The sequence below is a fragment of the Athene noctua genome, chromosome 3 (genome assembly GCF_965140245.1).
Source record: "Athene noctua chromosome 3, bAthNoc1.hap1.1, whole genome shotgun sequence".
NCBI lineage: Eukaryota > Metazoa > Chordata > Aves > Strigiformes > Strigidae > Athene > Athene noctua.
The window spans coordinates 54,462,006-54,488,640 of record NC_134039.1 but is presented as its reverse complement, the minus strand read 5'-3'; the positions used below and the strand labels follow the sequence as shown (position 1 = coordinate 54,488,640).

The 26,635-nt window shown below is 38.9% G+C and overlaps 1 protein-coding gene across 1 annotated transcript in view; it reads right to left on the bottom strand.

Moving 5' to 3' along the window:
- ADAMTS20 (ADAM metallopeptidase with thrombospondin type 1 motif 20) overlaps window positions 1-26,277 on the bottom strand; it is a 100,454-nt gene extending 74,177 nt beyond the window's left edge. The window contains exons 1-4 of the mRNA XM_074903020.1: window positions 26,074-26,277; window positions 25,320-25,666; window positions 12,544-12,706; window positions 8,576-8,835 (exon numbers count right to left, since the gene is read on the bottom strand). Of these exons, the coding sequence (XP_074759121.1) occupies window positions 8,576-8,835; window positions 12,544-12,706; window positions 25,320-25,666; window positions 26,074-26,164 (861 nt within the window). The 5' untranslated portion in view covers window positions 26,165-26,277. The remainder of the gene's footprint in view (window positions 1-8,575; window positions 8,836-12,543; window positions 12,707-25,319; window positions 25,667-26,073) is intronic.
- Window positions 26,278-26,635: the final 358 nt, after the last annotated feature.

The following is a 26,635-nucleotide window of genomic DNA, read 5'->3' as shown; positions in this document are numbered from 1 at the left end:
ACTATGTATAAGAAGAGAGAAGAATATCTCATTGCACACCTGAAGAGAACCTGTTGCAGGACCTCTACCACCATATCCATGCACCATCTGAATTATCTACCAGCTATCTCTGTCTGGAGAAGAGTTAAGGCCTGAAATAATATCACTTTGATGCCAGAGGCCAGCAGTTCTTGCCAGAATCTAAAGCATACTTTCTTTCACACTGGAGACAGGTAAACTCACGCTAGATGTAAAAGTAACATTGTTCTTATTAACCCTGTGTTTCAGTCAAAGTATGGATCCTTTGACTCATGGGCACTTTCATGACCTCCAAACATTTAGTTATTACCACTCCTTTGAAAGATCAAAGAGCAAGACTGTGCTGATAATGAGATGCCCATACCAGTGAAGTAAGGTATATTCTGCAGGCTGGCTGAACACATGTGTGAAGAGAAAAATCCTGAGAGTTGAAAACCATAAACCAAACCTGAAGATTTAGCCTGTACAGGCTAAAATCATGAACTGAGACTTGAAATGATAGATCAATGCAGGGAAGTATTAAAGATCTGAAACACAAGATTCCTATTTTTAGTAAAAAAAAAATAAAGGCATAAGTACTCCCTGCTCCTATATTCCAAGGATACCTCTTTCAATGCTCTCTTATTGGAAGCATTCATGGAAGAGGATGATGAAATGGGATAGGAATCTGATAGAATACAGCATTTCTTTACAATTTCCAGATCTACTTGCTTTACAGTGATCTAAATCCAGGCTTCACAGAAGGAGATGGTAATGGCCAAGATAAAGGGAAATTAGTTTAAAGTGATTTTTCAGACTCTTAAAACCAACATCCACAACACAGAACAGTTCAGACTACACAGCAACAGAGAAAGGAAAATAAATAAATACATAAATGAAGCTAGTCACCCTTCAGTGGAAGGATCACAGCTTTCATTTTCATGAAATTTTCAAAAATTAACAGAGGTCTTGTCACGACGACAGCTATGGCAGCCAGGTGACTGGAAGCAATTTGGTCACAACAAAGTTTAGTTTCTCTTGATATCCTTATTGTAACTATCCATTAAATTGGGACTGTGAATTGTGGTAAAAAGCCCTATTTAGAAAAGGGGCTAGTAAACAAACAATCACATCTAGAGGCTGGAAAAAAATTACATGATATATCCAAATCTAATTGGACTTATTCAGCTCTTTTTTCCTAGATGTTGTATCACAAGACCTCTTTTCACAAGATCTCTTTTTCTTTTGTCTGTTACACACAACCACGGTAGCAGGTGAATACAAACATTCATATCCCTTGAAAGAAACACCATAGTACTTCTGCGCTCACATGTCTTTTGCAGGCTTCAGCAATCTCTTATTTACAACTGTAGTGCTGAAAGGATGTAAGATATCCAGGATCTGGGAGATTTCTCCTTCATCTCTTCTACTGTCATATCCTGATTCTTTCATATGTTTCATAAGATCCCAGAGTTGTCTGAAGTCATAAGATAAAGAAGTTATCACAGCATTTATTGCTTCACTGAGAAAATGAAAGAGCTGTGTTATTTCTGCTGGTGTTACCCCTATTCTGTTCCCTCCACATTTCTGTACAAACCTGTACTTTCACCAGTGAAATCTAATGCCAGCAGAGACTTCTCATGTAAACTTGCACAAGTACACCTACTCACCTCATAGTTAACATTTTTTCCCCCCTATGAGTTTTATGTCATCTCCTGTCCCCTCATACAAGTCCTCTTCAATCTACCATCCCCTGAGTTAACCAAGTAGAGGTTTGTTCCAGATGACTCCCTGTTGTGCTCCAGCGGAGGCAAAAAGAAGGAATACATCTCTATTAAAGGCTGAGTTATCCTGTCAGGAATGACTGTGTTCTGTCTTATCTCTGACTTGGGACTGATATGGTTGCAAAGATATCCCTTTAATATTGCAGTAACTCAGTAAATGGTGACTTAGTTATCATCTACAGCCTTTTGATGAAAATAGGCACCAAGACTATAATCAGATCACATCAAGTGCCATCATATACAGCTCAGATGTCAAAGCAGCCTTCCTTCCAGTATCTGAAAGACATCACACGAAAAGATAATTTCACAGGGCACAACCATAGCTAGGTTTCTCCAGCCATTAGAAGCTACTCAGACAGATATATGAGTGTTTTTTGGCAAAATGTTCCATTCTTATACACAAGACAATACCCAGCTAGCTTAGAGCAAGGCCTTTGTCATAATTAAGCAGTACTAAGGCTTCACCATAGGGACAGACCTTGAACCCTGTGCTACTGAGGAGAAAGTCATAGAGACAAGTACTAGTCTAATCATTAAATATCTAATTAACAACCAACACCACCTATATAACCATAGTAATAAACAGCACTAACAGCAGTGAAATGTAAAAGTGGGCATGTACCTGCCTACATACTGTGAAATTTAATGGAATCATAATCATTTAGGTTGGAAGACACCTTTAAGATCACGTTCAACCGTTAACCTAACACTGTGTGATGGTTTGACTCTGGCTAAATGCCAGGTATCCACCAAGTCGCTCTATCACTTCCCCCCCCCCTTCCCTTTGTTTTCTCAACAGGGTAAAGAGGGGAAAGAAGATAAACTAACCCTTGTGGGTGAAACAAAAGCAGTTTTAATATAAGCAAAGCAAAGCAAAAGTCCGCGCGCGGAAGCAAAAGCAAACAGATTTATTCTCTACTTCCCATGAAGAGGCGATGTCGGGCCTTCTCAGGAAGCAGGGCTCCAATACGCGTAGTGGTTGCCTCAGAGGACCAAGGGTGACCCCCACCCCCTTCCTCCTTTCTCCCAGCTTTATACTGAGCAGACGTCATATGGTATGGAATATCCCTTTGGTCGGTTTGGGTCAGCTGTCCTGGCTGTGTCCCCTCCCAAGATCTTGCCCACCCCATCCCACTGGGGAAAATATCAGAAAGAGCCTTGGTGCTGTGTAAGCACTGCTCAGCAGCAGCCACAACACCAAGGTGCTATCAACACCCTGCAGCTCCCAGCATAAAACACAGCACCGTGAGGGCTGCTATAGGGGAAAACCGATTCCAGTTCAGCCAGACCCAATACACACTGCCAAGTCCACCACTAAGCCATGTCCCTAAGCACCACATCTACACACGCTTTAAATACCTCCAAGGATGGTGACTCAACCACTTCCCTGGGCAGACTGTTCCAATGCTTGATAACCTCTTCAGTGAAGAAACTGTTCCTAATATCCAATCTACACCTCCTTTGGCACAACTTGAGGCTGTTTCCTGTCATCCTATCTCTTGTTACTTGAGAGAAAATGCCAACACCCACCTCACTACAACCTCCTTTCAGGTAGCTGTAGAGGGCGATGAGGTCTCCCCTCAGCCTCCTCTTCTCCAGACTAAACAACCCCAGTTCCCTCAGCTGCTCCTCATACGACTCGTGCTCTAGACCCTTCACCAGCTTTGTTGCTCTTCTTGGGACACACTCCAGCAGCTCAATGTCTTTCTTCTGAGGGGCCCAAAACTGAACACAGTATTTGAGCTGCAGCCTCACCAATGCTGAGTACAGGGGCACAATCGCTTCTTTAGTCCTGCCAGCCACACTATTTCTGATACAAGCCAGGATGCTGTTGGCTGCCTTGGCCACCTGGGCACACTGCTGGCTCTAATACATTTGCATTAGCTGGTGAACCTCAAGATGTAATGATGTATGAGATGTTATGAAAGTTAATGTACAGGCACCTGGAGCCAGAATACAAGGACAGTCATAATTTTTAAAAATAGTGGGGTTTTTTATATCCATATAGATATCCAGATGTCAAGATAAGCAACAAGCCTAGCTCAGAGGATTTTGTATGAATAATACTTTGAAAATAATTGTTTCCAGCTATGTTGTTGATGTATAATCCCATTTTCATTTTAACCATGTCAAAGTGCACAAGATTATGTGGTTTTGGATGTATAGAAGAAACACAAAAGGTATAGAGCTTAAGCAAGAAAAACCCCTTTGTGCTGGCTCTCTAGATTTCAATGAATGAGAGAAAAAGCACTGAACAGTCCTACAGTATTACTAGCAATACACTGATCTGAGTGAAAAAAGGGTAAAATACAAGCTTAGTAGTCTAAGTAGTAGATGCAAGGAGCAATGTATTTATTGCCTTTCAGATGCTAGTCATACAAATGAATTGATTAACCTACAAATTTATTCAAGTCTACTGCCTGTTTTTAAATGATTACTATATGGCAGAATCAGCAATGTCAAAAATTCCTAAATGCTAGTATGCATCTATGCTTTCCCAGAGTGTTATGGAAAGAACAACTGTTAACAGTTGTACAGTATGAATGGCAAAGAAAGTATAAAAACCTCCTTTAAATTAATCCCATATATATTAGGACAAAATCATTTGGCTGTTTTTAACTGACAGGAGCAGCACGAGATCTTTCCACATAGAAAATATTTCATGATCAATGCTGAAGATTAGCTGTCAGAAGGGAAAAAAATATATAAACAAGACTACAACTAGAAAAAATTTTTGCTATTAAGATCTGTTACTCACTCTCTTACATTTTACATCTCAGTAAATGACAGTAGCCACAAAATATTACTAAAGCAGCAGTAACTATTTCAAGGTACTTCAATAGCAGCTTGATTTGCACAGATCTGAAAGACTACACAGTGAACAAAATAATGGATAGTCAAAACCGTTTACATGCAGTCCAAGTTAGGAGCCTGTCTTGATGGAAATTAAAAATACCAGCTTTTAATACCATGTTATAGTGGTACTATTTTACCATTATGTAATGCCATTTTATGATTCCACAGTCTCACTGCAAGTTAAATGATCTGAACTGATGCTGCCTCAATCCTCTCCAATGCATGGCTGGTCCCCTCCCATGTTTCAACTCTAGCACTCACATGACTAGGCAGTCAGCCAAGTTCACAATCTGAGCTGGCCAACATAGCCCTACCACAGGTGGTTTTACATGTCAAGTTTTCTTTCAGAAAGGCAAGGTTACAAAGTATTTGCTGCAAGCAGACTAAGAACAGACCAAGAAGTTTATTACCAAACCAATTATGTAAGCAGTACATTTCTTTAAAAGATGTCAGTAATCAGGTACCTGATTCAGAAAAGGAGGACAGTACCTCAATGTATCATGGAACCAGATTTGATGAGGTTTTGGTGCTTTTACAGTAAACTCTAGTGTGTTAATGAATTATTTCAGTTGCTAAGACCAAGTCTTCATGTTAGAGACTTCAACCTGTCACAACATAATGCATCTAAGATAGAGTCCTCCAGCTAATAAATCTATTAAAGCAGTACCTGCTGCCTGCTCTGCTGATGCAATGCTTGGAGGAACAAGGAAGAACATTATGAGTTAAGCAATCACAGATTTCTTCATTATTTTATTTATGATTTCACATTAAATAATGCCACTCCTGCATTTCAATACAAAAATTTTTATGAAGTCCTACAGCAAAGGTATTCCTTGCATTTTTAAATACATATTTCAGTTAGAACTAGTAAGATTTTTCAAGACTGTGTAAATACAGTGAATACTCATCTTGCCAAGATTTATGCAGTTTTAAAGAAATGAGAAAATGCATTCCAGTTCCAGTTCAATGGGATTACTTGCATGCTGAGAGTTAAGCCTTTTCAGGTTCAATTGGATAAGTGACAAGACACTTAAAACCCTAAAAATATTTAGCAGTATATTTCAGCTCTTATTTTCCACTCATAAAACAGTATCCTATAGCATCAAGTTTACTTTGGTGTCTTTGTTGATGCTAAAAAAAAAAAAAAAAAAAGAAAAAAAATGGGCCAGAATTTCAAAGGTTCTTCTGGGAACTAGGTGTCTAAGTTTCATTAAAATTTAATGGTATTTACATGTTTAAACTTTTTAGGTTTCTTTTAAGGATATTCAGTTTTGGCTTGGATTTTAAAGTTTCAGAATTATTATAGGAGTAGAATATAATGCTTGATTCATTTAAAATGCCAGCAACCTGACAATTTCCCATAACAGGAGAAGTTGCTTGACCAGACACAAATACCATCTAAAGTTAATAGTCCAAGCTATTTGTATAAAGGCTGAAAGGATAAAATTTAATAGTTCAATTTTTTCCCTTTATGGGTAATGAAGTAAGACTAATAATGGTTCTAATTTCAAACACTAATAGGCTGGGGGTCAAGAAAAGACCCACCTGCATACTCACGCATTCTAATACAGATTATATAGCAAAGAGTGGTAGTCATTTGTTTTTCTATTCTTCACAATTATTACGAGCTTACCGAAAAAATAACTGTTAAAGGCAAGGAGAAAGAAGAGAAAAGAAGAAACTGAAGAAGACTTTGTCTTCATCTGCATTATTTGATTTGTGTGACAAAGCAATATAGATGTTAGTAGAGGGTTAGACCAGTAACTTCCAAAGGTCCCTTACAAGTTAAATTATTCTGTGATTCTACAACGTTGGTGAAATGGTTGAATGAGACGGGATATGAGCTGGGATATGTATTCCTATGGGGGTGGGGAGAACATTAACTGGACTGTGAAGAAAATATTTCAGAATTAAGATCTGATTTTATACTTAAAAAACCCCTGCATTTATAAAAGCTAAACATTTCTAGAAATAATGTCTTATACTTTTGTTTGAAGATTACCTTCAGAAGTAGCAGATGTATATGTGGAATAAGAGCTGCCAGAAGATGCCAGCTATACATCTTATTTTCTAATCTACTGTGGTATTCAAATATATTAAATTAATATTAAAGATGTAGTGTTTTATTGTATGCCATTACCTCAAAGCCAGCAATAACTGCTCTAATCTATTCTGGTTTTACAGTATAGATAGGTAAGCGCAAGAATGAAGTCACAAGATTTTTAGCAAAGAACTGGTTTTCTTTCACTCATACATGTATATGTTAAATGCTAGATCTTAAAAACAGTTCATACAGACTCTCTTTAGCAGCATTTATACACCGCATATCCTATTTTAGCAGCAATTATACCATGCATATCCTATTTACCTAGTAGAAGTTCAATTATGTAATTAAAAAGACACAAGATACATCACGCTGTAAGGAACAGTGGTTAATGTACAACATCTACAGATGCAGGAACAGTGGTTCTTAAAGAACATCAGGAATTACATTAGCTATAATCAGAACAGCACCTCATAAAAAAGCATACCATAAATGTTCTATTTCATCTTATTGTAAAGTTTTGTAAAAAGCAGTTTCCATTTTAAAATGTTTTCACCACATCGTTTTGGTGTGAAGTGCAAAATGAAGTATAGCTCTATATTAAAAACGTAACTTTATAAAAAAAATGGCATCTTTGGGATCATTTGTTTCTAAAAAATTTCCAAATTCAGTGTGTACTATAAGTTAAAGAAAAAAAAAAAAAAATCTACATTTCAATACTGATTACATTTTGTTAATACATGAACTTTCAGAACTTCACACCACTATCAGCAGAAAAAAAAATCAGAAGACTATCAAAGTATGCTAATGTCCCTTAAAACTTCATTATTTATCTTATAAACCAATTAAAGAAGATTTCATCTTCTAAATTTAGGTGCCTACATCTGTGTAATAGGTAACAGCACCTCTGCTGCCATCAGTGAGAGATCTAGATGTTAAAGTGAGCAGAACTCAATTCAGTTGCGTAACTACACATTACCTGGTGTCACTTTAGGTGCTAGAGGTTATCAGACACCTATACAGAACTGGCAGATACAACACATGATCTGCAGGAAACTTGCACAGCTTTGTGAAGCAATAGCTAAGGCCAAGTCAAACGCCCTATGGCACCTTGAATGGCACTGGACACTTCTATGAAGCAAATCAATTGATCTCTGTGGAAACTACAGCACTATTCTGTTCACCCAAAAGTAGATGGTCAAGTGAATAGCTCTATTTAAAGCAGTTATCTCCACAGATATCTATACATAGGTTTCTTAATTTGCAAGCCTGAAGTTCAATGCAGTTTCATATAAACTAAGCTTCTTGAATAGATGGGAGGACAGATCTCTAGAAATAATTACCATGGGGAATATTTTATCCTACCTTTTCCTAAAAAATGGTTCCACAGATGTCATGGTAAACCTTTTGATTTTACAAAAGGTTCACCATGAGGTTATTGTACTAGATCCTAAATCAATAAGAAGTGACTTGGTTCAAGAACGAATTCACCTCAGAAAGAGCTCAACTAAATTATGCCAACTCAAAGTCTGACCCATGTTAATTTGAAATTACTTGAAAAACCCAGGATTACCACAACCAAGTATTTTTTTACAATGCCTTTTAACCTGTCTGCTGTAATTAATCCATATGTTTAACCCACTGAAGCTTAAGAATTCATCTAATGCAAGAGCAAATCAGGAAATAGGTCACATTCATCTACACACCTTACTGCATTAAGCTAAAAAGATCCATAACCTTAAGTTTTGGCCCTATGGGGGGTTTTATGTTTATAGGATCTGTTTCTTTTAATACATAATTCAGTCATACCAGAGGACAGGGAAGTTGATGAAGAGAAAACAAAAGAACTGAAATAACTGGAATTACTAATACTGAGGAACTTCAGTTTACTTACTATTGACATCAGTGTTAGTACGTAGTGCTGCAAATTCTGCCCATGGTGACGAACCATTTTGCTGTCAGCTGTAACCATCACTTCTACATATCTTGGATAGGAAAGAAAACGTTTTTTCCTGGAATGTGGATTGCCACCATCCTCTACAGAGAAGTTATTTAAAGCATACTCTAAACTGAGAGACTTCTGTAAAACATTGCTGTCTTCATTTAAACTGCTGAAGGTTGGCTGTAGTAAAGTGCTGGTCTTCAACTCTTTCTCTGTAAAGAAATATTTACTGTAGAACACAGTTTCTCAATTTAAAAAAGAGAAATGAGCAAAAGGCTGCCCAAAATAGACAAAGAAAACATATTTATGATCTTTCTTCAAAGAGAACCAATGAGAGAATTAAAAAAACATATTAAACATGGAAGGCTGTAATAGGAATATGTAATTAGACATCTTGTACATTATCAGAGTTCTATCACATATGGATTTATTGTTAAAAATCAGTTAAGAGACAGCAGTATTATACAGTTCCTAGAGTGCAGTATAATCCAAACAGGCTAGAAGGAGATAAGCACTACAGCTTAAGAAAGCAAGCTAATTAAACAAAATATATACTTTTTACACACAAACCTCTGACACCAACAGAGCCAAAGACTAGGTCTGAGTGCTTAATTCAAGTCCCTATTGACTTTATTTATATAGCATTATATCTATATAAATACAAAGTTTTCTTCATAAGCAAGGACACAAAAGCCTTCAGTGACCTCCTTGACAGCTTTGTTAATATTCATTATGTAGAATCAGGTTCTAAAGGAAATACAGAACCTATTCAGATACCTCCAAACTAAGTACTGTAATACTTCCCAGTTAGGCTGTATAGTCCAGCCACCAGAAGCTTCTGATGCCTGATACATAAAATCCATGCATTGATTAGGGAGTCACCTTAGCAATAGCCCACATAAAAATACTTAACTGAGACACATACATGAATTCTCACTACTCTCCAGAATTTAACGTCCTAACTAGGCATTTCAGCTCCCTCAGAACAAACCTCCACTGCTTTCTGGCAGCTGGATTTCCTCTTAAAAAGTAGCTGCCAAAGGATATGTCTCCTAATCCTTTTATTCTAATGACTTAGTGACTACAGAACTGACTCAAGAACTCAGATATCCCAACTCTGTCACCCTCAACTTGAGAGGAATTGACATGTCAGTAATCTGTCCTCTTTAAAGTTAGAGCACAATACAGCCAGAAAACAAAATAGAAGGACAACAGCAAGCACCTAAAAGTTTGCTAAGTAATTGTCTCAAAGTCAGTCACAAAATATAGCTATAATAATTGCAAAAACTATCAGCACTAACAATAATAAGGGGAGAATTTGGGGACTGCATTTGAAAAGGATCTTGTTCGTGAGTACCTATATTAGATGTGTTCAGACTGACCAAGTTTGATGCACTGAAGAGGACTGGCTCAAGCAATCTCATGTGCACATTATCTTTACTAGGTCAGAGAAGATGTCTGAGATTTCAGAGTACTGGCAAAATGGGAAACAGCATCTAAAGTGGGAGTTTAAAAACAACCTGAACTTATGGACCAGTCAAGACAAATTCAATACCAGAACAAGTCAAATTAATTTTGTTTAGAAACACCAGAAATCAACAAGTGGATGAGTAATAGCTATCCTATTTATCAAAAATGTTGTGGTAAACTCAGATGAGCTTCCCTGTGTTAAGGAAACAGAATTTATGGACAGAGGAAGTGCAGCAGATGCCCCATCCTGACTTGAGTAAGGCTTGTACCAGGGTTTCCAATTAATTTTTCATCAACAAGTTAGTTTAGAAGAAACCCGTACAAAGTGAGGAAAAGATTAGACAATTTTAGAAGTAACTATCGTGGTATAATTTCAAACTCAAAAGATGTACTGAATGCTATGCCTCTTCACATCCTCTGTCAAGGTTCACTTGCTAGAGAAACTCTCATGATCACAAGTATTGCTAGATATATTCTGTTCCTCCTTGAAGGAAGGATATGAACAACCAGGCAAGACTAGCATTAAAGGAGACAAATCTCTTCTTTAGAAGGACAGAAATATAACACATGTTTTTTCTCCATTAACATTTCTGCAACCTCACTCCCCCAAAAGTTACAGGAATCCCTGAATCACAATCTTTTGTAGTTGCCCCAATAAATGAAAAGCAGGGAAATTATTATATTCTTAATGCTTGGAGTCTTTTTCCTAACACTAGGTTGCTTACATTCCTAGAATTCTCATACACAACACAGTAAAAAAACAAACCACACAACAAATTGAAAGACCTCTACTTTGATTCAGTACCTATTATTCATCATTAAAAAAAGAATCATGAATAACATTTGCTTGATTTTCAAAGTACTAACGCCTTGTTCTTCAATGACAATCAAGAAATAGATAGCATCAGCTTCCTAAAATAGAGCTAAAGAAATACCTTTCACTAGAATTTGCTGAATGCAAGATGATCATAATGGCTGCTTTCTGGCCTTCGTATCTACAGAAAAGCAGAATTCTCAACTATTGTTTCTGAGTATAAAATATGCTTTAAGAATTTACTAAAGTTGAAGACACTAGCCACCCAAGCTACACCATTATTTTCGCAATTTACATTTTCAAACATACAGAGAGATATCCCCTAAGAAACTGAAGTTGAAATGTTATTATTTTCCTTTTCTTTAGACAATCATATTTAGGTACTCAGCCTTGCTTAAACGTTCCTGAAGTGCAAGTACATTCAAAAATGCATAAATACAAATTCTAATCTCATGAAAGGTGTAGAATTTTAATTAGACAGGATGTTTCTGAATGCCAAGCCGAACCAAATATAAGCTGCTTTCTCCTATTGTGAATCTCCACCCATTTGTGCTTGCTTTGAAGCCAAATAAACGAAGCCCATATGCTTCTATCAAAATCAAAACAAAAGCATTGATGTTAATAGGCTTAAAAAAAAAAATGTTTCCAACACAATGAAAAATATTTTTTAAGTGGTACTAGAATAATAGTAAAGGTTAAGAAGTGCATTGCTCAGGCAGGATCTTCAAAGGTTTCCACATCATTATATCCCAAAGCAGATGGTATCTCAGTGTTTAGAATGAGTCTATGGACACCTACAATTTCAAACAAATCCTTTCTAATCCCACTCTTTTGTCTAGTTTTTGTACTTTGTAGCTGCAGGTGCCTCTCACATCATACTACTTTCCCACTACAAAGATGCATGCATAATTATGAAAAACAACTACTGAAAGTTTTCTGCCTCACTAAAAAACATGTTAGTTTAAAGCACAGTGCTTTCTACTCACTTCTTCATGCTATTAATAAAGGGTTTTTTGCCGTTCATAGTCACTTTCACTGCATACTTTCTCGCTCATGAGTTACTCTGCTTAATAATTTACCTATATACCGTGAAGCTGAGTACAACCATTTACTTGTCACATATTCTAATAGCATGCTTGTAAACTACCTTCCTTCTTTTTAAATAAAACTAAATATTATGAATATGTAGCATGAATAATTAAAACATTCATAAGGACAAAAATCTACATTAACAGGTAATATTAGATGCTTCCATTATTAAGGAAGACAGATGTCCTGTATTATCTGTTAAATTTGAAATAAGTTTGTTATCTTTTGTAAATCTAAGCAATAACTCCTGTGGATTTACTCTTTAAATGTTTACATATGGGACAACATAGGTGTAAAAGTAAACCCACAGAGAAGTTCTTGCAACATCATGAATTTTTAGGGTCTTTTTAAATGCACATTTTGTCCTCCATTTGAATTAGCCACTGACAGACAGAAAAAGAAATGGCTGCCAAGCCTACATGAAAGAAATGTGTAGGTTGTAATGGAACAATCTGAAGATAAACATTATTTACAGAAATTAAATCTTTTTTTTAAAAAACATCTGACATTTGAAAAAGTCACATTGAAATTTAAAGTATGACTATACCTGAAACTTCACAAGGTTTATGGGATTTCTGATACTTTTTTTTAAGTTCTTCGTGCCTGTATATAAGATGTGGTTTGTTATGCTCATCTTCATGTTCACCTCCATCCGCTTTCATCAGAGGTTCTAAAAAATATTCACCATCATGTGCCTTAAAGGTGCCCATCTGAAAGTAAGAGAAGTAATTGATTTATTTTCCACTAAAAAATACTGATATAAAAATTTTAATTTAAATATTTATGATAATATTTTGGAATTAATGGAAGTAAATTTGCAACATGAGACAGCAGAAACTTCAGTGGAAGCTGGATATGGAAGGTTGAAGGTAAAGCAAATAGAAGTTTTCTTTCAGAGACTTGTCCCACCAGAAAAACTCGTAACAGACTACCTTGCGCATTAACAATGTATCATAGGTAATCACTACAGAGTTAACGAAGCAAAGGTGATTATAAAAGTAAAGAGAATCTAGGCATAAGCAAGCAGGACCAGTTGGGAACTGCGCAAAGGGGCCATCAAGAAATTCTGCATTTGAGCGTTGTCCAAATTCTAGACTGATTTGTTGCCTTCTTTCCTTTACATAATTTATATATAATTTCAGAAGAAAAATACTATTTTGCCTATAGATTAGAAACAGCGTTAACCTGATATTCATTTTAAAGACTTTGAAACAAGTTCCAGGAATTCAAAGTTTCATTAATGTGTTTTTCTCCTTTATATTTTTCCCTCCACTCTATAGGAGACACACATGGGTAACTATGTAATGGAAACCAAACGAACTTGATTACTAACAAAAGCACTGGCACATAAACAAAGAAAAAGAACAAAAATTAAGCTCTTTTCCCCCCACCCTCTTGCCCCATAATCCCTTCAACTATGAAATCTTAAAACAGAATCTCTTCTTTCTCACTGCACTTCTAACTAAATTCATAGTTTCCTATGGCTCAAGTACCTTATTTCAGGAGACCATGAGGAGGAAACCATGTAAGAATTTAATCAAATTATTTTCAGAGTTTTTGGCAACTTCCTCACTTCAGCCAATTAAGCAGATAGAGTGAGCAGGTGCACTGCATCCTGTTAGCTGTTTTGCCATATTAGGGAGGCAAGTTAACCAATAAGGGAATAGTCATAATCTCTTAAATCATATTATATAGATTAAGTGTTGATGTCAACCTTGAAACTCAAAGTTATAAAGAGAATGGCAGAGCAAGATACACAAGAAGGAAAGTGAGAATAGTCTGGGGTTTTTTTTTCCAGCAGCCTCCAAATAGTCTTGAAATCTACTGTGGACTATCTTAGTGTCCAGGGTATTGTACCAGAATGATAATAACCCCTTAAATTCAGGATCCTTCTGGGAGTTATCAGTTTCCTGGGTTTAAAAGTCTGTTAGGCTTCAGGCATATGTCAGACTATCTGTAATCTTGCCTGATGCATAGCATAGGTATCATCCAAAATTACAGTTATTGTAAACCCACTGTGGTTGGATCCTCTGCATCGCCTTTGTTGCAGAATAAAAAAACACCCAGCTAATTAGTATCTTCCTTTCAAGACTTTTTCTGCAAGTTAGAGTTAAACACTTTTTCCCCTCAGTTTCATTTAAATTCTTTGCAAGTAGTCTTCATATTGGATCGTTTATACATTCAGTTCAGCCTTCTCACATTCAGTGTTTCCAGGGCATATGATTTGCAGAGGACAGCAGATGAAGCATACTGAGAATGCCATGTGCCTCCCTGGAAAGGGCCTCATGCAAACAGATATGCCACAGCTTGTCAGTTAGTCCTAAGTAGGTACAACCTTCTGGGCAAAATGACAGGGGCAGACAAGAGCAGCCTAGCAGCCTGTCACTTGGGGACAGAGCAGCAATAACTGATGCTAAAATTCATGTGGATGTTTATTATATAAATTATTAAAGTCCCAAGTAGCAAAACATGATAAATTTGACCCTGTACGATTTGGAACACTAACATGCTAGTTAATTCTTTCCTCCTGACATTACATAAAACCTATTTCTAGATAGACATTTTAAATGTTATTTTAGATTTAAACAAAACCTTTCTCTGCTACTGCTTTATTCCACACATACATTTCACTCCCTTCCTACTCCTAATAGCTAGAGCAGAGATTCTGGTTTTCTTTCTTCAATGACTTTTCCAACTAACAGACTTTCAGAATTTACAAAGAAATGGTTTCAGCTACAACAGACATACTGATTATGAGCACTAATAAGGAAAGAGTTTGTGCTACATTTTAAACTAAACATCTTGCAGAATATCAGACTTCCACTGGAAAAGATGAACTATAAGAACAAGACTATATTTTTCTACCATTTCACACTCAAAAAAAAAAAAAAAAAAATCACTGATACATGTTTTTGAGTGAGTCTGGTCACCTCCTGACCCCATACTCAGGATTTTTCCTCTGGTAGCACTTGGTTGTCTATCTAGGAATCCAAAACCATATTTATGCACACATTATCCTATCCGGTGGATTTGGAAAAGTCAACATGAAGCATCATGACTGATCAAAGTCAATCTAGGATTGCTGATACTCTACCTAGGTATTAGGTATTAATACCTGAAGAGGTATTCCTGCCTTGCCCTTCCTCTAGATGTGTTTCTCACACTTCTTTGTCTAAGCACTAGCAATGGAAATCAGGTACAACAGCTTCTCTGTGCAGTTAAAAAGCCTATCAAAGAAAGATATTTTCAACTGAAATAGTTAGGGTCACCCGGAATTGATAACCATTTTTCCTGGAAAAAAAAGTAACTTCATATCATCACGAGTTTGCCGTAAAACCAGTTCACCAAAGCAACTGGGGAGTGGTGCTCCAAAGACTGCACATCAAGCTGAGCCTAACAATCAATACACAATATAAAATGCCTGGCAACATCTTCAGCTCAACTTTCACTACTCTGTAGTCTAACTATCTCAATCAGAACTGATACATGTATCTTAACTGAAATCCAGAATCCTGTGCTGAAAAGACACTGAAGGCATCTAGGGAGGAAAAAAAAAAATAAAATTAAAAGAAATCAGGCAATTCTCTCTCTTTTAAAAGATACCCAGAAAGAGCAGTAACTGTGCTCATCTTCACAGTAAACAATTAAGAGAAATTACCTAGAAAGCAGAATGAAATCTCTTTCATTATTTGGAAGAAAATACAAAACACACCATAAACTTACAGCCCAAAACATTAGGACAGAAATCTGGAAGGAAAGAATCCTATATAATATTTTATGACCTCAGAATTATTCTTAGCTTGTTTTAAATCAAAAGATTAATACAAGAAGGCACAACAGCGTCCTTAAGACTGGAGATTCAACAGTGTATGGATACGCAAGTAATTATTATCATTGACTAATTAGGAAGATCTCCCACCAGTAGCCTACAATAAATTTTGTTCACATCCCCTACCCAAGTTGAGAAGAATTCATTATATTTTATGTGAGAAAGAGCAAAGGATAAGAGATGTAAACAACGCTCTACCTTAAGAAGGATATATGATATTTGTCATTTAAAACCCAACCTAGGCATTGAGCTTGAAGCCACCAATTCCAATCCTTTAAATTCTCTATAAAGACTAAAGATGGATTTTGATTAGCTACACATGGTTATCTCTTCATTTTCCTAACACGTATGTCGATAAAAATTCAGTCGCTAGCTACACTGTCTGTTTTACAGTCCTTCATTCATGAAAGCGATACCTAATCTGGTGACAGACTCTGCCGATATAAATGGAGCCATTACTGCAGGATGAGGGATGTGAGATCCAAATGAAAAATACTTTTTGTAAAACCAAGTAACACAGTCACTTCACTTAGATGTACAGAGACAGGTTGCTGAAACAGGAGCCCAAGCATTTGCAGGAAATGAAATCAGAAATGAACTGGATTTACTTATCATCTACAGATGCCTCTCAAATCATACAACAAGAAATCTGCCCGAAACATTCTATTTCTGTTCTCAGATAAAGAGGTAGAAGTACATTTAAAGTATTTCTTCAGTAGAAGCAGAGTACGAAATTGAAAACAGTCTCTTGCACATCATAAATAAGTGGTCCAAAAAGGGAGTGCTACCCAGTACTATGCACATGCATAGATTTCAGGACATTTATGAGAAAACCCACATGCGAAAGATAATTTATTTCTTGGATTTAAAATACTCTGGATGAGTTAGACACTTTATATTATATCAAAGTTCAATGGATCAACACAGCTAATCACTATATATGGTATGTCTTAGCAGCTTAAAACTGTAGAGTCTTAATCAATGTATTTGCTCTACTCCAAGAGTAGTAGAAATAAATATTGCAGAAGTTATGGTTAAAGTATGTACCACATACAAATTACATCCTTGTGTATAACACCAACTTTGTTGAACACATGGAGAACATAAGGGATATGTAGCAGGTTTCAGAAATGCGGAATTAATCTTAATATGTCCAACAGCAAAATTGGAAAGGTTTCAGAAAAATGCTAAAAGAACAACTGAAGTTCTGGAAAACATGACTCTAAACTGGCAGACTCCCTCCCAGGTAAGCTCCACTCCTATGCTCAAGTATTTTTCATGCCCTCATGGTACAGCTTCTTAAACTCAAAAATCTGCAAGTAGTTTACACCAAGAGTACTTTCATGGTCAAAGTAAATTACAATATCCCTTCCTTTTATATTATTCTCTTCCCCACCTCCCCTCCTCTCCCTCACCCTTGTGTTAATTCAAAGCTTTTCCCAATCATGTGAGAAGCCCTTCACCTTTTTCTTCCTGCTCCACTGTTACAATGTTTTGTAATGGAAGACTTAAGAAGCACAGCTTAATTAGTTCACTGAAGAAAAAAGTATTAGAGGTTACCTGATCATGGTACACTGCCAACACCTGGAAAAAGTATTTCTACCAGAAGATAATTCAGCTAGAAACACAAGAGGTAGTGGTTGCAAGCTACTGTTTTAATTAAAACTAGAGCTACTCTAATACAAATAAGAAAATAGTAATACAATAACAATACACCAGCTAAGCAGCTGTGAAGTAATACCTGGGAAATGAGTAAGTGTCTTCAGGTGGAACATACTTTTATAAGTGATAGAAAGCAACATTATATTTGAAGTTCTTAGAGAGAAATAGAATAAAATGCTAAAAGCTTATTATAGGGAGAAAAAAAAAATCTTTCATTGTAAATTTTACTGTGTTCTACCTTTCCTTAGAGATTCTGCTAATGAAAACATCACAGACTGTAATCACACCTTGAACAGAACTGACAAGGCATCAACCTACGCTCCAAAGTGTCCCAATCTGGAAATACACCTAATCACTGGTTAAGTAAAACTATATAAATCAAGATTGGAATTTAAATTCCGTGTAAATTCCTAAAGGGATCCTATCTATTTTTATGTTTCCATTTGTATGTTCACACCTGATCTGGATCCAGTGTCCTTACTGCCAAGTTACTTTCATTCAGGAACACGTACCCCCCAAAAATAAAATATGGTATTTCCCTTTTACACATCACACAGGGGAAAGAATATTCTTGAAGGAAGTGTAAAACCTGGCACTAGGTACCCTGAACCCTTTGTAAGGCTATTCTAGGCAAGAAATTCTGGCTGAAACCTGGTAAAATGGTATTCCAGGAATTTCTAATACAATTCATAACATCAACAGACTAGCTAAATAGCAGACAACTTGAGAGACAGTTACAGTAAGGATCTCAAAGACAGCTTGAAAGAGCAGGCTTCACGGCAATTAACAAGATTCACTGGAGCAGAAGAAAGAGAGAGGCTATTTTTTTTTATTTTTACCTTTATATATAACTCACAGCGAACAAGCTAGACATGTCAATTAAAAATTATGCACAACAGCTTTTTTCATATATACATGGAGATTTCATTATGGAAAAGCAGCTATTCTGCAACACCTCTTGGTAACTGGTGAAACAAAATTTATATATACCTAAAAGAGGTTGGTTTTTTGTTTGGTTGAGGTTTTTTTTTAAGAGGGAAGGGGGTTGTTTGCTTTGATTTTTTATTTTTAGAGACTTTCTTTATAGCATATAAATAAATTACCATCAAACTAAGTATTCCGACACAACACAGACCTAGGGGATCCATACACTTAATCTTGGAGGAAACTTCATCACATAATCTTGTCTGTATCAGTAAATGTCAAGAAAATTTACTTTTGCAACTTATCTCTGTTTAAAGAGCTTTGACGTGCATGCAGAACCACCTTTTTCTCTCACTGGGAGACAAATAGCTCCCTAGCCCTTTCAGGCCCATGTGCACCATCAGGCAGTTATCATTCAAGTACATGCAAGGTATGGCTAGATGTTCACGTTTTAGTCAGCCACCCAGTAAGTTACCTTGAGTACTTTTGTCAGTGTGTACACCCTGAAGGTATGACCTGTTCTCACAGTATCTGACTTTTACTACTGTAATCTTGCCATTTTCTAGGGTACATCTGAAACATAATGGTAACTGAGACTATTGTAGACACATTATCTCATGTGAGAAGCCCATCTATTCCCCGAGTGTACAAAGTCTCCTGTGATCCATGATGGTTAAGTGTTGACTGCCACTTGGGGCTGGAAGCATTAACTTAAGACAAAAAAAAAAAAAGCTGTTTTGCACACATTTCAGTAATTTAGCTCACCCAGTGACAGCAAAGGGCCATATGTTGTGTCCTCTCCCCTCCCCTGACACTCCTATCACTCATGTTCATACACAGTACCTTCCGTGTACTTCCGGGAAGTTTAATGATCTTGCTTATACATACATATATATATGTATGTAAATCCAATCTCGTGTGGCTGCCCACAGCTTTCCAGCAAATTCACCTGTCCTGCATAAACCTAAAATGATAAAAAAGAGACTGCAGATGTCCTATAAAGGCAGCAGTTCAGGATGGGGGCTGCAGACATCAGAACAATATATCTAGCAAACAGAATGTGCTCAAGCAGGCATCAGGGAAGAAGGCTACCAGACACAGGATGTGGACAAAAGGCAGGCCAGCAGTGTCTGAGTATCCTTGACATAAAATATTATTAGGCACATCCCAGTCTGTTTAAAGGACAATTCATGTAGAATTACTAGTGAAAAGGTAGACACATACTCAGACCCTACTGCTTCCAACAGACATTTTCTGTGGCAGACCTTCAGCTGTACAATTCACAACCCCATGTACTTTCTCAGTTTACAATTGCAATTACCACCTGTGTCTGCTGATTTGTGCTGGTCCACATGTGAAAAAGTATAGCATCTGTGGAATTATGTTCAGGAAAAGCAGAGATGTAAAGAGCTTGGGGAACGTGTACTGGGGATATTTCAGGGGTTTTGTAACATCTGCAGGGTCAACCTAAGCTGTCTTATTATTTTATAACAAATTGTGTGATGAATAGTGATTTTGTCAAGGCAGGCAGGCAGAAATTGACTCTGGGATACAGGATCACGTTCAAGTAAATTCAAGTATTAAGGTCCACTCTCAGATGTATGTGAAAGACATCTAGTGTCTATATGTAGAAAAACAAAGCTACAAAGATATGAGACAGCAATAGTAAAAAGATAAATACCATTCATTCTGTGACTAGCAGAGCAAGACTAGGAAGACTTCAGGCAGCTGCAGTCATTAAAACAGACTCTTGTTGAAAAATGCTAGATCAAGTGTCACAGAAGTAGTAGTATTTTAAAAATTGGTCCTGCTTGTGAGACTACATAGTAAGAAAAAGCTAACAGGAAAATAAACCAAAGTAAATGAGATAAAAATTGTAATGAAGTCAAGAGCAAAAGAATAAGTAATCAAAGAAGAAAGTAGCAAAAAGAAAAATCAAACGAAAAATACAAATGAAGCACCCAAGTACAAAAATCTTTATCTAGATCTTTTCAATGTAGAGAAGATACTTCCTGATTATTTTTTGTTCTGTTTAGCTATAAAAACAACAGCCAAAAAGAAAGAAAATTTTATCTTTTACTTGCAAAGTCAGTCCTCGTACTTGAAATCATTTTGTGCTGGAGAGACAGAACAAATGCACAGGGTGGTAACGGAAGCACTGAAATTTTTGACTGTTCTGTTGCAGAGATTCTGGGCTGGAGTCTCATCTTGTACACCAATACAACAAGTGAAACCAGAACTATTAAGTGGAAGTCATCACATCAGCCAGTCAGTAACAATAAGACTTAGTTTGTTCAAACAAGAATTGATTGCCTTGAGTTGACAATATGATTTTTTCCTAGCTTATGATGGAATCTCTTAAGATAAAAATCTATAAAAACTAGTGTGTGGCTTATGGATGCTCATAGATTTACAAATGCAACTTGAATGTTGAAAACTAATCCACTTTTCAGATTTAGAAGGTAACTTCTCTTAAGTGACAGCTCATAAGTGAAAGCATAAAGTTAGGTCAAGGTAAGAGTATCCTCCAGTTGCAAGTGTAAAGCTTTCTTTACCGATGTAGTTTAAGTCACTGAAGTTATTAGCACTAACCAGCACAAAACTGGGGAGCAAAGAGCTGGAGTCTTACCTGCACTAGATCTCCACAAGAAACTAGATGCTGGCTACGCTAGCACTAGCTTCTGGCAAGTTTGGTTTTGGGGTTTGTTTCGGGTTTTGTTTTTTGTTTTTTTTTGTTTGTTTGTTTGGGTTTGGGTTTTCGGGTTTTTGGGGTTTTTTTAAACCAAACTAAAAATTACATTTCATTAAGATAATTCCAGGACTGCCTACTTTTCCTTAAAAGGAACCACTGCACTCATCCACAGTAGCAGACGGAATTGTTTTCAAAATCTCTCAGAAAAGTGATCCACTGACCCATATTATTAAAAAAATAAACACAACCTCTTGTAGAAGACATTCTGAAGATTCACACTTCAGTTCATATTCCTGCCATTCTCTAGACAAAAGTAAGCTTGACGTGCAGTAAAGGAGTGTTATCAAGGGGCTTTCTTGAGCTCCCTAGGAAGCTCAGGAAGACCTTGTTACACCCCAGAAGCTAAATTCTACCAAAGCAGTCCTGCCTTCGGGGACTACAGAAACCTGGTAGCTAGTGAATCCATGCAAGAAAAGGTTCACATATACTTTCCTACCACTAACTTCTGCCAGTCAGTGAGCATGTGAAGTTGCTCTATACACCAGAGACTGTACACCCAAAAAGATGTATGCTTCCTCCCTTACCTTTCCCTCTCTCACAGTAGTCACATAAAGTACCTTTAGCATTTAGACATTCTCCTAGCTCACAAAACCCGATTTTAACTATCATCAGTATCAGTCAACACATTCCTGACTTCCAAGAAAGAATACCAGGCTTCTCAAAGGACTAAACAAACTGTTTTTACAGCATTTATTCAGGATTTAAAAAAATAAAAGTAAAGCTCCTTTCTTCAGACAGGGGGCTCCTAGGAATTGCAGGCTTGTTCTAGTTACAAATGGTGATAGCACCCTCATTTTAAGATACTTTATTCACTGGTATTTGCTCATGTTTGTCAGTAAACTTGTAAGCCATACGATCTTGAAAGTTAATTTTTTAAAAAATGTTTTAAACTCTGATTTTGCTGTCTGGATAACATTTGAGAGGCCTGTTTAGTCTACATGCATCCAGGGACACCCTCAGCAAATCTTGTTTCCAATGTTTGTAGGAAGTTATAATTGACTAATGCAGTAAAAGTAAAAAAGATATAGAACTTATGAAAATAATGTAAAATAAAAGTATGAAATTTCAAAAATTACTCTAAAGATGCAAGAAATATGCCTGTATGTGATCAGATGTTCAGCTAGGCACCTAGGCCATCACTCCAAATGACCTTCTGCCTTTGACAGCATCTCAAACTTCCCTAATTACACACTCCCCCCTTGCAATTACTACAGACTCCCTGCTGACCTTCTAACCTCTCTTTGCCATTTGCATCCCCAAACCCAGGGCATGCTCTGAAATGTAACATGACAAAACTGCATACAGAGTGTCAGGAGCCATTAAGCAATGCTCCATGGGTAGTCTGGGTTGTACATGCTCTTGGCACACTCAGGGAAAGGCTTAACTGAGGGTGAAAGGGAAAGCAAAGCTTGAAGGGGAGAACACACTCAAGAATTTAAAAAAGAAGGAACTTCGCAAGCAGGAGTGAAGTTGTGAATGAAGGCAGTGCAGAGCCTGGGGATAGACGCCTACAGGATAAAGTGAATGCAGGTATCTGGTTTAACTTCAGATCACTCAGGCACACCTTCAGAGCAATTTTTAAAATTCCATTGTTAAATTTCCTGTACCTTTTTATCTAAGCCCAAGTCCTTGTTTCCTCCCTAGCTTTTACAGCATTGCTCTACAGCAATTGCCTTATATATGCAAGTCTGGAAGATAAAAATTAGACCAAATAGTTCAAAGCGATCTCTTCTATTTTAATTTCCATACATCAAACTCAAGTTCAGCACTGAGGAAAATGGATCCTACAAAGAGAAAGGCTTTCACTTAAATATAACACAAGGCTATCGAGTCACTAGACTGGTTTCTGCTGTCTCACTCACAATAAATAGTATCTTACCTCAGCAGCAGTCCCACTTAAATCTTTGCACATATTCATGAAGCATGGTACTGTTCAATAAGAGCAATAACTGACTGACTTACTTCTGCAGGTACATTTGTTGAATGCACAAAGCTACGAATTTTTTAAAACCTGGAGAAAAAAAAATATTTTTACAAACTTTTGAGGGTAGCCCCACCTGGGAGCAGCAAATGCATCCAAGAAGAATGAGATCTCACAGGAAAATTCCATCTGGCCTCTACATCCCTCCTTTCACATCCATTCTCCTCTCAGCTTCAAAACAGTTGTCTCCCCTGGCAGTCACATGAAGAGTGTAACATTTACATTGAATCCATGAGGATGAAGAACAACATTAGGCTGAAGGCTCTGAATCAGGTTGGAGGACACTCTGTACAGATATAAGCAACCAGCTGGCTGTGACTGCCTCTTCGTCCCCAGACAATCCCTCCCTGGGGAGCTATAGGTATGTCCCACAAAAAGTGTACCAGCACTCATGCAGGGCTCTGCTCAGAGGAGGCACTGTGTCAGCCAGGCAATGACTGAGAACATTAAGTCTACTGGAAGCTGCAGTGAAAATTCACAAGGCTCACTAAAAGAGCCAAGGGCTCAGTTTAAAGGCACTTGTGGGGAGGGGAGAAAGAGAAGCAAGACATTCAAATTATTACAGAGAAGAGGATCGCGTGTTGAAGAATTTGAGAACTGCCAATAATAGGTAGTTGAGACAACTTCTAAGTGCAATAGGTACACATTTTTCAGAAAATATTTTTAGTGCACATGGCCCCCTCAAGTAAGGAAAAGTGAAGGTTTTCAGGGTCAGAATTAAAACAGGCAACAAAAGTTATATAAAAAAAAAAAAGGTTTTAAAGCTTCTCATTTATTGTGTATAAAGTATGACACTATTCTCAATGTCATGGTATATGAGCATCTACTACAAAAAAAACCACCATATTTGTGATTCTTTCTCTCCCACTCCCACTGTTAGTGCAACGTATTAGGGTGTTTGCTATAGGTTTGAGTTGGGTTTTGGATAACGCAGACAAGAACCAATGACAGCTGTTTGTGAAGCAAGATATATAGGCAAAACTGATGAATACAGAATTCCTGTTTTCAAACGCTTGCTTCTCCATTTCTTTCCAAGGCCTAGCCTAAGTCTACAGACCTCAACCCAAAGACAAGGTGGCATATATCCAAAAATAAGCACGAGAGAAATGTCTCTCTCAAGTACAAATTATTTCCGATCCTCTTTTCCATCATGTGTATCACCTTCTTTTAATACGCATTACATCCTCCTGAATGCATACAGCCAACTATTTTCTATAGGCTATCAGAAAGAGACTAGAATAAAAAGTTGGATTTTTTCAGTTGCCAAAAACAAGTCTTGCGCCTTTACTTTCCTGAGCGACTGCAAAAAAAAAAAATGGGACAACCTCAGTTTAAATTCACAGTAACATTTACAACATCTTATTTCTACAGTGTGCACATCGCACACTTATTCTCAGCATTTCAATAAACAGTGATGTGCCACAGCACTAGGTATCAGTCATCTTGTTTCTAGACACAAAACTATAAAACTTAGCAACACATTACAACTGTTTTGATAGACTACTGTTTGATACTACTACTTCCTTATCACTTTGGAAGACATAAGGATTGCTATCAAGGGATAAGTATAGAACTGGTAGAGTTTTGATTTCTTTACTCAATTCTGTTCTTAAGCATTGTTCTATAGACACACTCCTGCTTAAGTTAGTAGGAAGCTTCCCCTTCACTTTTAACAGAACAGCAATTACTGCTGCACACCTATTAGAACATGACACACCCCTACAGCATTGCTGAAAGCAGAGGAAGAAAAATACCAATATGAGTTCTTCTCATCATCTCAAGCACCATTATTCCATACTCATAGCCACAGAGTATCTATAAAGTTACAAACACATAACTGATGCCAAGTAACAGCATCGTTTTATCAAAACAATAGCTTACTCTGTTTCCGAGGCATGTTTTTTCCTCCATTATAATGCTCTTGTGTCAGAAGTCACATCAACCAATTCTATTACAGGCCACCAATAGATCCTCTGAAAGCAGCATTTGTATATCCCACCAAAAAAGTATCATCATGACTGCAAACTGCCGATGACAAGACATTTCATGACCAACTGCTTGGAACAATGCCCGAGAATTTCCAGCTCAGCTCTGCGGCAAAGGCATCCCACTACATTTCTCTGAGGGAGGAGAGGAATATGAATGGAGACACGAGGCAGTAACCAACATGCTTACCAAGCCACCACAGATGCTGAAGACAGCCATGTGCGCCTCCTGTGCATTGACATGCCCACGGTAGAAACAGTGGCGCAAATCGGGGGAGGACTGCTTCTGCGGGGCCCCTACGTGCTCCACAGCATACTGAGCAGCAACGAAACCCGCATCAGCACTCAGGTTGAGCTGGAAGATCTGCCCGTATGCACTGAGCTGGTAATGTGTTCGGAAAGCACTGAGCTCCAGCGGTGCCTCCAAGCTCCTTTTCCTCCTGCTGAAGTGATGCGTGCGAGGGAACGCTTCGCCAAATTCATTCACTCGGACAGGTGTGATGATTTCATAGGAAGCGAGCTGCTTCACGAAGGTCTCTGGCAACAGAAAGCAAGAGGCTCATCCTGACTCAACAGCACAGCGGGGACACTCCCTCGCACCCAAGCGGCTGCTGGCACGGCACGGCACGGCACTCCTTGCGCTAGCCTGGGCTCCGGTGACAGGAACGGGGAGGGGGGCCTGACTCCGGCACGCCCGGCCAGCCCCCGCTCCGGCCCCGCCACCCGCCGCCGCGGGGCGCCCCGCGCCCGCCCTCCCGCTCCCCAACGGGCGCCCCCCCAAAAACGGGCGCCTCGCTGCCCCACCGCCCCCCCCAACCCCGGGACGAAACGCGCCCTCCGCCCCACCCGCGGCCGGGGGAGCGGCGGCTGCCCCGCAGGGCACGGCGCCTGCCGCAGGGCCGGGACCCCCGGGGCGGTCGCCGCCTTTGTTGCCGCTTGTTTACCTTGTCGCGGGTGGAAGCGGACTCCCCACGACTCGGTGACGAGCAGGGAGAGGGGGCACAGCAGACCGGCCAGCCACCTCGCCACCGGCATGGCTCGCTCCGCGGCGGGCGTGCCCGCGGCGCCCCCGGGCCGCTGCCTCAGCAGCCGCCGGCCGCCTGGGCCGGCCCCGCACCGCGCGGCTCCTCCATGCTCCCTCCCCGCGCCCCTCCTCGCCGCCGCCGCGCTGCCCTCACACGCCCGCTCCCGCGGGAGCCGCCCCGCGCCGCGCTCCCTCTCCTCCCAGCCCCTCGCCTCCGCTCCCCCGGCTCGCTCTCCGCCGCTGGGGTGAGCGAGGGCGGCCCTCCCCGGCCCTTCCTCCGCCCCTGCCCCCGCCGCCGGCGGGGAGGCGAGGCGCTGCCCGGCTGCCTTCAGGCGGGGGCCATCCCCGCACCCTCGCTTCAGAGCGGCCCGGGGCCCGGCCCGCCCCCGGGGCAGGAGCTGCCCAATGGCGGAGGGCAGACCCCGCGCGCGACCGCCGCGCGGCGCCTCCCCCTCACGCGCCGCCCGCCGGGGCCGGGCCCG